The sequence below is a fragment of the Castanea sativa genome, chromosome 9 (genome assembly GCF_040712315.1).
Source record: "Castanea sativa cultivar Marrone di Chiusa Pesio chromosome 9, ASM4071231v1".
Taxonomy (NCBI): domain Eukaryota; kingdom Viridiplantae; phylum Streptophyta; class Magnoliopsida; order Fagales; family Fagaceae; genus Castanea; species Castanea sativa.
Window position 1 is genome coordinate 13,812,289 of NC_134021.1, and position 12,071 is coordinate 13,824,359.

General features: G+C 35.4%; 1 protein-coding gene across 1 annotated transcript; it reads right to left on the reverse strand.

Annotated features, from left to right (window-relative positions):
• Positions 1–4,798: 4,798 nt before the first annotated feature.
• Positions 4,799–5,626, reverse strand: LOC142608781 (uncharacterized). Its single transcript, XM_075780463.1, has one exon. The coding sequence runs from the start codon at positions 5,624–5,626 to the stop codon at positions 4,799–4,801; it is 828 nt and encodes a 275-aa protein (XP_075636578.1).
• Positions 5,627–12,071: the final 6,445 nt, after the last annotated feature.

The following is a 12,071-nucleotide window of genomic DNA, read 5'->3' on the forward strand; positions in this document are numbered from 1 at the left end:
TTTAGCCAACATAGCTAAATTAAAAGCTTGTATGTCTCGAAATCTCATTCCTCCCTTCTTTTATGTTGTACATAGTTTCTTCCAATTTATCCAATGTAACTTTCTCTCATTTCTTATTTGCCCCCACCAATATCTAGCTATTGTAGAGTTGATAGAGTCACATAGGGATTTTGGGATTTTGAAGAAACTCATAGTGTATATGGGGATGGCTTGTGCAACAATTTTAATCAATATTTCCCTACCCACCTTGGAGATAAATTTTTCCTTCCATCCCATGATCCTCTTTGTAATCTGCTCTTGCATTTCTTTAAAAGTAGTGACCTTAGATTTTCCACATGCCATTGGAAGACCAAAGTATTTTTCACAATCCGTCATAATTCTCGCCCCGAACATTTGCTAAATCGTTTTCTTGACCTCCTCTCTTGTATTTTTGCTAAAGAATAATGAAGTTTTTTTGCCTATTTATTGCTTGACCGAATGTTGCTTCATAAAGGCCTAAAATGTCCATTAGGCGCTGACAGTCCTCTATTGATGCTTCACAAAATAGTAGGCTATCATCAGCAAATAATAGATGGGATATGCACGCTTTATTTGGGCTAGATAAGACCCCATATAGCTATTTATTTTCCACAGCTCTTCTTATCATTCCAGATAGACCTTCAGTACAAAGTAAGAATAGGTATGGTGATAAGGGGTCTCCTTGCTTAATACCCCTTGATGGTTGGATAAAACCTTTTGGCTCCCTATTTATCAAGATTGAGTATGAAGCAATACTCACCATCTCCATTGCCAGTTGGACCCATTTCTCATCAAATCCCAATTTATGCATCACTTGTCTAAGGAACCCCCATTCCAACCTATCATATGCTTTACTGATATCTAGCTTCACCGCCATTTGTCCCTTTTTTCCACTCCTCTTATTTCGCATCCTGTGTAACACTTCAAAAGCTACAGTGGTATTGTCAGCAATTAGCCTATCAGTTACAAAGGCACTTTAGGCATCAGATATTACATTTGGTAAAATCAATTTCAGCCTATTTGCAATAACCTTTGATATAATTCTAGCTATCACATTTTCTAAACTAATAGGCCAAAAATCAGTCATATACAATGGTTCATTATTTTTTGGAATCAACATAATATGTGTATATTTCATTTTATGTAGCATATGACCCGAATGGAGGACAGATAGAACAACATTTGTGACATCAACTCCAACAATATGCCAAAAATTTTGAAAGAAAAAAGGGGACATACCATCAGGACTCGGAGATTTTGATGAATGCATTTGAAAAAAAGCTCTTTGGACCTCCTCTGCTGTATAAGGTTGGAGGAGGCTTTGGTTCATCTCCGAAGTGACCACCCTATCCACCGAACTCAACACTTGATCCATTTCTAAGGGGCTTGCCGAAGTGAACAACTCCTGAAAATAATTTTCAACAACTAATGTTATTCCCCCATCAGTTTCCTGCCACATACCATCTTTATCAAATATTCCTGAAATGTTATTTTTCCAGCGTCTTTGGCTTGCTTTCTGGTGGAAAAACTTTGTATTCTTATCTCTTGCCTGCAACCATATAGATCTGGATCTTTGTCCCCAGTGGATCTCCTCATGGTACAATATTGTATTAATTTCCTCCTTCACTCTCCTAATTTCCTCTAAGTGCCCTACTGTATAGTCCCTAGTCAATTCCTCCAACATCCTTCGCTTCTCTTGGATTTTACTTTTGATTGACCAAAAGTGACCCGACTTCACCCCACTAAAGCACTCCTGCATTGTTTAATTTTTTCAAATAAATAATACATAGGGCTGCCTGTAGTCACCGTATTACTCCAAACCTGTTAGATAACAGCTTCACAATCAGGGTGTGTCACCCACTTCTCCTCAAATCTTCGTGGGATTTTTTTAACTCGGTTTTATTGGCTTAGAGGATGTGTGGTGAGAAGGATAGGGACATGATCAGAGTATGAAGCTTGAAGATGAGAGACCCGAGCCTATGGGAATAATTCTTTCCACTCCATTGTTGCACATACCTTGTCAAGCCTTAACTGAACAAAAGCATCACCCTCTCTTCCATTATTCCAAGTAAAAATGTTCCTGCTATACCCCAAATCAAGCCAATCGCAGTGTAGTAGTGTGTTGCGCAAATTATTCGTAAGTTGTAGTGGTTTAGGCCTTCCCCTTCCTTTTCCCTTGATGCCAAAATCTCATTTTAGTCCCCAATACACAACCATGGGGTTGAACTCCTTAATTTTAGGTGCTTGAGCAACGACCAAGTTTCATGCCATAGTTGTTCTTCTGGCTTACCATAAAAACCCGTAATTCGCCATGGTGAATTTTGATTCAACATAATAAGGGCATCTATATGGTTTTGTGTGTAGGTTTGGATATGTAGGTCCATTTCATTCTTCGAGAGCATTGCTAGGCCTCCTCTTCTTTCTAGGCATGGAACTGCCAACATAGAATCATAATGCAACTCACCTTGTACCCATCTCATCTCCTTAACAGTTTGTTTTGTCTCCATTAGAAAAAAAACATTTGGAGCTTTTTCCCTCACCAAATGAGAGAGCATGTTCACTGCACGTTGGTTCCCAAGCCCCCGGCGGTTCCAACTTAGGACAATCATTGCTCTCGACGAGACTGAGAGGCAGCTGTCGCTAAGGGTGAGCAAAAAACCGAGGAACTAAAAAAACCGCTTCAAACCGACCGAACCGATGCAAAAATTTCAGTTCGGTTTGGTTCGGTTTCAGCTTTTTATATAATAAAACTGAAAATTTCAGTTCGGTTTTCAGTGGCAAATTTTAATACACCGAACCGAACCGATATATATATATATATATATTTATGTAACACTAAGTCACGTGGGAGTTTGTAGCTTAGTGGTATGATGTGGCTTTAATGACCATGTGATCTCTTGTTCAAGCCTTCGCCTAAACCTTTTTAAGGTTTTTAATTTTTTAAAACCATGAAACCCTAGCATCTTATATTTATAGGTTGATCCTCCTACTCTTTTCTTTCTAGCCACCCCTCCACCTTTTTTTCTCTCTCTCACCATTTTTTCTAAACAAGTGTTTCTTGCTTCTTTTCTTTCCAGCCGCCCCTCCACCATTTTTTTTCTCTCTCACCATTTTTTCTAAACAAGTGTTTCTTGCTTCTTTTTTTGGGCCGGGCATTATATAGCTCTAAGAAATTTCTCTATTACTCACACATCATAAAAGATTTGCATTAAAGATTTCCGATCACCCCAACCCCCTCCATTGCGCCAACTGGTACTCCCTCTAACAGACGGCAGCACACTCCACTCTCCAATCCCTCTCTCTCACGGTCTCTGCTTCTGCTGCCGCCTCCTTACGCCGGCCTCTCTCTCACGTTGCTTTAGTGCTTCTTCTTCGTTCTTTTTTTTTTTTTTTGGTGCTTGCTTGGTGCTTGGTGCTTGGTGCTTTGTGTTTGGGTGGTGAGAAAATGTGAGAAAGCAAAGGAAATATATATATATATATATATATATATATTCTTATTTTGGTATGTTTTTTTTATTATATACATGATTTTGATTTTTTTTTTGTTTGCTTGGTGTTTGGGTGCTGAGAAAATGTGGGAAAGTAAAGAGAAATAGGCTTTTTTTTTTTGCTCTAATCTGTTTTATTCTAAGAAATTGGAAGCAACCAAAAACCGACCGAATCGAACCGATTGAAATCCAATCAGTTCGGTGTCGGTGTTCCTCCCTTTCGGTTCGGTGTCGGTGTCAAATTTGGTAAAATCAAAATTTCGGTTCGGTGGAAAAATCGCATTTTAAACCGATCAAACCAAACCGATTACACCCCTAGCTGCCGTCGTTGGTGTTTGCATGTTATCATTGTCATCTTGGTACTTTTGTCTCTTCCTACTCTCTAAATCTGCTTTCTTCTCACTTATCTCTACTTTTTCCTCCACTACCAATCCTCTCTTCTTGCCACCCACCTTCCCTATTGTTGAACCCGTGGATACCTGTGTATTTTTCTTTGGTAGTAGCCTCCTGCATGACTACGCCTTTGCCCTCTCTTTTCTCACTGTCGTGGTCAACTTGGTGGCTGTGTTTGTGTCACTTAATTGCTCACATGACTTGGGCATGGTAAGTGGGGCGTTGGGTTTAGGGTTTGGAGTGTTTTTTGTGGCCACGTCAATGCCAATTAGGATTGAGAATAAATGCATTCCATCAAATTTGGTTTGCTTCTCTGTATCCATCCGTTTGTTGTTCCCCTTCTCAGTAAGAGCACTTGCAGCAGTGGAGCTAAATAGCTATATAGCTATTTTAGCTCCACCAAAACACCAAAAAGAAGCATGCAGCAGTGAAGCTAAATCTATTTTTTTTTAGCTCATTGTTACAGTGCACATCTATAGATAGATGTGCACTGTTCATGAGAGCTAAAAAAAAATTAATTTTTTATTTTGCGTTCACATTACTTTTTTATTGTGGTGTTTTTATTGTAGTGAGATATATTATTTTATTGTGGTAGATATATTATTTTATTGTGTTGAAAGCTAAAATAGATCCACTGTTGCAGCATGTGTGTAGGTAAAATAGATAAAGTAACTTTTAGTGAAGTTAAATTGCTAAATTTTTAACTCCACTCTTGTAGATGCTCTAATAACGTCCAGGTGCATTGGTGCGGAATCAGGAATAGAAGGAAAAGAATTTCCATCCGTAACTGATGCCGCATTAACACCTGGTACGTTCAGGTCAGTTATTTCCTGCATGAACCTGTGATTTTTAGAACTGTCATTTATGCTCCCATGATTTTCAGAAATGTCATTATTGTTTTAAACTGTTTCTGCTTGTGTCTGTCCTGCCGGCACCGCCTCTCTCCGCTGTGATTGGTTCTGATTTTTGTTTTTGTTCGGTTCCTCCAGTCGCCGAAATCCCGCCTTCATCCACTCCACATATTGATTTTCCTGCTCCTCCCTATCTCGTGGCTTCTCACAAGTTTTGTCTTCATGCCCAAGAATTCCGCAGCAGAAGCAGAAGCAGAAGCTAATCAACATTTCGTATTTGAAAACCACCCATACAACTTCCCCATTAGGACCTTTGATTTTGCTCCCCCACTGGAGTAGCTTGTCCAACGGCACCTCTACTTGGAATCTTAAGAACTTTGCTTGGTCTACGGCAACGCCCTTACAATCCACCTTGACCACCTTTCCAATCCCCTTTCCTATGTCCGTCGCTACATCTTCACTAAACAATTCAAATGGTAGTCCCCACACTTGCACCCACAACGGGCAGTGTGTAAACTTGATTGTGCTCACATTCATTCCCTTTTCCCATCGCCGAAGTAGTAGATAATAGTTGTTAAAGCTCCATGGCCCATTGTTAAGTACCCACACCAGTTGGCTTTCCATAGTGAATTTGAATTGGAATAACCTTTCTCCCACATCGATGATTTTGAGGTCAGAGCCAAACTTCCACATTGTACGTAACAAGTTCTTCGCTGCTCTCTGATTGAACGGTTTTGTTGTTAGGAATTTTCCAAACAAACTAAGTGAACATTCCTCTAGTAATCTTTCCCTTTGCCTTGAACACACTTGGATAATTTCACTCTCCTCTGCTGTGAGGTTTATTCTCTGCATTCTTTCGATAAAATCCGGATCCATGTTTGTGACTCTATGGTATCGTGAGAGACAAATGGAAGTAATAGAGTAGAATCCACTGCTATTGTGATGGAGGTAGTGGAGGAAAAGCTCACCCAAAGTGAGAGGAAAAGCTCCTACCTAGAGGAGAGAAAACAGGAATATATTGTGTATTACTATTTGAAAATGACAAAAACCCCTTTATAGAGCAACATGCATTTGTAATTTGTTTGTTATTTCAAATATAGTTTTAACATAGTATTCTTTTCAATACTCCCTCCCGGTTGAGATGGTTTTAATTTATGAATCTATGACTGTATTTAAAATAGTGATGATTTAAAAAAAAAATCTAAGAAATCCATGCATTTTAGTTTTAATTTTTAAAATCATCACTTTTTTTTTAGCTATACCTGCATTTTTATATGACTTATTTTTTAAACAAAGAAAGGCAATGAAAATGAACTATCCTAAAGACACTTAATTTGGTAACCCAAAAACAATGGTAATAAACCGTGTTGTTGCCAGACCTTTCCGCATGGTTGGCACACCTTGCACCTAATTCATCTGGAACTGCTTGTGGATTCACCAAGCCTTTAATTCGATCTAACTGAGTCTCCACAGTGGCCTTGTCAAAGAAACTAAGCAGGGGGAGAAAGACATTAGTTTGTAACTGCTACTCCAAACCATGAAGTCTAATGCAACTTGTAAAGAGAAATTTGCAAGGCAACTAAGAAATATATGAACGTAACTAGTGTTTTTCTTGTTTGAAGAGAGGAAAAATCAGGCAATGTAACTTTACTTTCAAAAGAAATTTTGTTGGGAGGAGCCTAGTGGGCTAAGTCCAGCAATCCTGTCAAAAAAGGTCAGTTTAGATCAAGTACAGTCGCCCGTTGGTGCTGAGCTACCACCCTTTGAGAAAATAAATTTGCACCCTTTTAATCAGCTATAGCTTTTAATCCTAACAATTGGTATCAAAATTAGGTCATGGGTTCAACTTCCCTGCTGCATGGTGTTGGGGATTGTTGGGCCTGTTAAACAGGGAGGCTAGGTTGGGCCGAGTCTCTGTTGGCCTGTTGATATTAAGGGCTGTTTGGTTTGTGTTTTCAAACAACCATTTTCAGTTTTTAAATAACATTATATGTATTTTCATACACTTTTTTACTCATGCGTATTTTCACAAATATTTTCAAATAATAATTTTCAGTTTTTAAACACATGTACCAAACGGACTCTAAGCAACCACCTTTTAAGAAGATAAAGTTGTATTCTTATCATCAACTATAGTTTTTGGTGCAGTTAGGAGTGTTCACCAAACCACATAAACCGCACCAAAACCACCCGCAAAATGATATAACTGCACCGCATCACAAGTAATTTTGCACCACACCGCACTACACCACATGGTGCAGTGCGGTTTGCGGTTTTATAATAAGAAAACCGCACAAACCGTACTGCACCCTCTCTGTATATTAATATATTTAATTATTTTTAATATTAAATATATTTTTAATAGTTTAATAACCCTAGTTAAAAAAAAAGTTTAATAATCCTAGCAAGTGTTGTTAGAAAAGCCAATCCAAAATAAAGAAAAACTAGTTCAATAGTTTAAAATTTGGACCAAAACAAAGGGAAAATTAGTTTTGAGTTGGGTAAAAAAAAGCCTAAAATTCGAAAAATGTACCAACTTCAAATCATTGAAACTGCATCTTATACACCGCACCGCATATGTGACTGCAAAAATGAGGTGCGGTGTGGTTATGGTTTTGGCTAAACTTTAAACCACACCGCACCACACATGTGACCGCAAAAATAAAGTGCGGTTTAGTTATGGTTTTAGTCAAACTGCACCGCAAAGTGCGGTGCTAAAAATGGCCCGCACCGCACCGCGAACACCCCTAGGTGCAGTGGATAAGCGCTTGATCTAACTAAGAATACATCGGTTATTTATTTATTTATTTCTTCTTATTATTATTTTTGGGAAGAACATCGTAGGCTTATTCTTTTTGTTTATGTAATTATATATTCATGTACTTAACTATAAACTTACAAAGTAGTGTTCTTTAATCCTTTTCATTTTAGCATTAGTCGTGAAAGTTATTAATTGTGCATGCACACAATTCAAGCCTACCCTTTAAATGCATCATTGCTTAGATACAAGCAGTGGCGGAGCTAGGATTTCAATCCAGAAGAGGCAAGATTAGAAGTCAATATTAAAAAAAAAAAAAAAAACAGAAAAAATCTATATTAACAAAAAAAGCAATAACAACTATATGTGTCATATAAAAACTAATTAAACCTAAACTATAGTTAGACATTTAAGTTAATACTATATAATAAATTGCGGAAATAAATTAATTTGAAAAATATTAAAAGTATAGCAATTTACTTGCAAAGTTGTATACACGTTTCACTATCTTTTCTTAATTGTTTTTGAAATTATAGGTAAAATTCGACTTTGTATTTTTTTTTTTAAATAATTAAAATTTTGTTCATAACATAAACCCACAATTTAAAACTGAAATGTCAAGAAATTGAGGACAATAAAAAAAAAAATTGTGTAAAATATAGGACTATCAATTGAAATGTCATAAGAAAGACACTAAAATGCATGATGATGATGATGATGATTATTATTATTATTATTATTATGGTAAGTGCATGATAATTAAAAGCTAACAGCTTACAAGTCAAAGCTCTTGGAGTGTATTATTGTTCCTAAGGGAAATTCTTCCATTTATTTTTTCTTGTGTCAGGAAACTTTTTTCCTTTTTTTTTTTTTTTTTTTCCTTCCTTACACGCTATCATTGACTTATTTGGCATTAGGTAAGCTTGTCATTTTCCCTTTATTTCAGCAGGTCAAGAAGCATTTTTCCTGATTTGTGTTTGATTTCTGCATCAAGGAAGGTAAAGCATTTAAAAAAATTCCTAATAGTAGTAATATGGAATATTTTAGGAGTAGTCAGGGGGGCACTTGCCCCCTCTCACCCCCCCTTGGCTCCGCCTCTGGATACAAGTCTACACTCTACAACCCGTCAAAGTAATGTCATTGCTTCTCAAAAAAAAAAAAAAAAAGTAATGTCAATTTTGGTTTGGCGGTGCCCTGAGGTAGCATCTAAGAGCTAGAAAGTTTCTAGTGGAAACCACTAGCAAACATATTAGGGTCACCTGTCCTAAAGAGATTTTTCCTGTTTTTCCTGTAAATATGTAGTGGGTAGGACGATGAGATTACACGCACCCAAAAAAATAGTTAAGTTTTCAAAGAACTAGGGACACTCTCATTAAAAAAAAAAAAAAAAAATCAGTAGGTTCAAATGCAACCTAAAATTTATGTTTATCAATTTTAGTTTTAGCTTTTCGCACAACTTTTTCACCATTTTTTTTAATATAAAAAACCCTTAAGATGACAAGTAAAATGACATTAATAATGAACACACGTGAAAATCAATAATAAATTTTTTTTTGGTGGTAAAAATTAATGATAATTTATAACCTTAAGAGTTGTGAACATTTTTAGACTATAGCATTAATCCTTCTTGCTTGCCTTCTAAGACTAAGAGAGAAGTCGCTACCAATCTAAATCTAAAGATTTGTTTTGGATAGGTTGCAATGGACGTGCGTACTTCGTACTTGCTATGTTCATTTGCTCTTATCTTGTGGCATGAAGCAGAATCTCAGGCATTCCCGATATGAGGGGAAAATAATTTAAGGATTAAAAAAAAACCCCTAGTAAACTTATCTTTTTGAATGTACTTATAACTATTAAATTAAAAAATATATATACAAAGATGATTAAAATATTTTTTAATTTTTAATTTTTTTTAATAATAAAAATGTAAATAGTAATTTAAACTTCTCACTTCTTAGAACTATATAGTAAACAGATTTCACCTATAAATAGAAGTTTCTTAACACTTTCAAATGTGTGGGTTCCAGTAGCTCAGCTGGTAAAATCTTTAATGGTTGTATAAGAGATTTGGGGTTCAATCCCTGCTTACACCAAAAATTAATTGGTGTCTTGACCTGATCTAAAAAAAAACTTTCAAATATACTTACAACTTGATGAAGACTTTTTTTTTTTTTTTTTTTTTTGTTAATAAGTATAAAAGTGTTTAAAATAAAAGGGTTAAAAAGGACTGATCACCTGGCATAAGTGAAAAAGAAATTATGTTTGACGCAACTTTTACTCCCTTCCCTTCCCAATAAGGAATTCTTTTCTTATCATGTTATTTATTTATAAGGAAATCTTTTTTTTTCTTTTCTTTTTCAATTCACAAATTCATGGAGTTGTCGATTATATTTCATAAGATTCTTGTGAGGACTAATTCCGTACAAAGGGATATAAAGTTATCTTTTTAATTATTTTAAAGAAATAAAATAGCAAAAGGAGAAAATAAGAAATTGAAAAAAAAAGAAAAGAAAAAAGAAAAAGGAAAAAGAGAACCATGTGCATTGTGTTGGGCCAATTTCTTGGGTTGAGCTGAATTTACGCAAAATAAACGAAATCTACCTCTGACCAGATAGTCCAATTCATAACACAATAAAAATGTTTTTTTGTTCTCAAATCTTTGATGCTGTGACTAACAGGTTTAAGAGTACATTTCTACCACGTCAACTTTTTTGTCTTTTAGAAAGATAAATATGATCTTTTGCACAACAAAAAATCACAATTTCAACAATAAAAAGCTCTCTAGGATAGAGAAAGGTGAGGATGTAATATTGTAATATGCAAAAAGGACATGCAAAGTAAGGTGGCTATATTGGTACTTATCAACCTTTTTTTTAATCTTTTTTTAAAGACTAATTAATTGAACAAAAAATTACACTATCTTTTTCACCACAAATACCTCTAGGTAAAGAAAGAGGAACATAACATGAAAACAAGCAAAGAGGAAGGTGCTAGCCGATGAGTTGGTACTTACCCACCGTTTGTTTAATCTTGGCTTTCAAACAAAACATAATGACCTTCATGTTGGGCTGGTATATGATGCATCAGCTGAAAGGCATTTCTCAACTATTAAATATTGTGTATGTGAAGCATACCAAAAAAGAAAAAAAGCATCAACCTTATACTGAACATGATGCGTACCCCTTTTGAAAATTACATATATCGAAAATGACACTGGTTTGAAGACCGTCGGGAGGAGATATCTCTTATATACGTTCCACGGAGCGGACCTCTCATAAGCTTGTGGGAGAGGTTTTGTGAGACATCGGCATCATGGAGGAGATATCTCTTATATACGTTCCATGGAGCGGACCTCTCATAAGCTTGTGGGAGAGGTTTTGTGAGACATCGGCATCATGGAGCATGCTTATGAGATATTTGAAAATGAGGAACATTGTTCTAAAATTACATACTCAAGAATCATTTTCAAAATTAATTATGGAGCATAACTTAAGTATTACTTAATTTATCTTTTTTTAAAGACAATTAAATTCAATTAATTGATTGATCTAGAGTTTTGTGGTTAAATTTAATTGAGCAGCTTAATACCCAAACTTTATAATTATAAATTTATTATTTGTTACTGTATTAGAGATATTATACAAAGTAATGATGAAAGAACAATGTCAATAAAATACAAAATAGAAAATAGATAACTTGGAGGCACAATATCATTTTCCTTAGACAATATTTGCCCTAACACTATTGTTGATAAAAGGGTTATCACAAATTTGTCCCAAGTATACAACCACGTTGTTGAGTTCTACAGATAGCAATTCTGGAGAATAACTGAAGTTATTTTTCAAGTGAACGTGAGCTTTTATTTATACCCATAGTGTTATATTTTATCAAAAAGCACGTATGGAGAGTCAAAATGTTTTATAAAACCGTTTACAGGGCTTGAAACCTCTTCAAACATTTAGAACAGTTACCATAAAATTCTATAGAAAACTCAGTTTTACGAGTTTCGATTTGTCTAGAGTTCCTTTCAATCAACCAAATGCTCATTTTGATCGATCGAACAAGAATCAAATAGCGATCGAATTATCCAGAGACTCTAGGACTATTTTCTTCATCATTTCAATCGATCAAGCAAAAGTTTCGACCAATCGAAAATCCTTTAGTTCGAATTTCACTTAGAAAGTTTCAGAATTTGAATTTTCACTTTATGAAACAATGCTCTCTAAACTCAAATATCATTATTACAATATATCCATATATATACCTATATATACAACAGACAACAGACTCTTGGACTTATTCTAGGTGAGACTACCTGCATACCTTCACAATGCATTTTAAATTTTCTTATGTGATCATGAAGTGAAAGTCATTGGTTAAAAATTGAAATTATATCGCCTCTAAAAGGAGAAAAAAAAAAAAAAAATCATATGTCATGTCCTTAGTCCTTACGTAAAAGCAGGCTACGTATTGTAAAACTTCAATGGATTTCACTGCAGCCACTAGTTGGGTTGACTAAGAAACCACTTATACAGCTATATGGCGATTCATGAATGATAATTA

Bases quoted from the DNA above. Each gene is read 5' to 3' on its own strand.
- LOC142608781 (XM_075780463.1), bottom strand. From the start codon at position 5,626: ATGGATCCGGATTTTATCGAAAGAATGCAGAGAATAAACCTCACAGCA.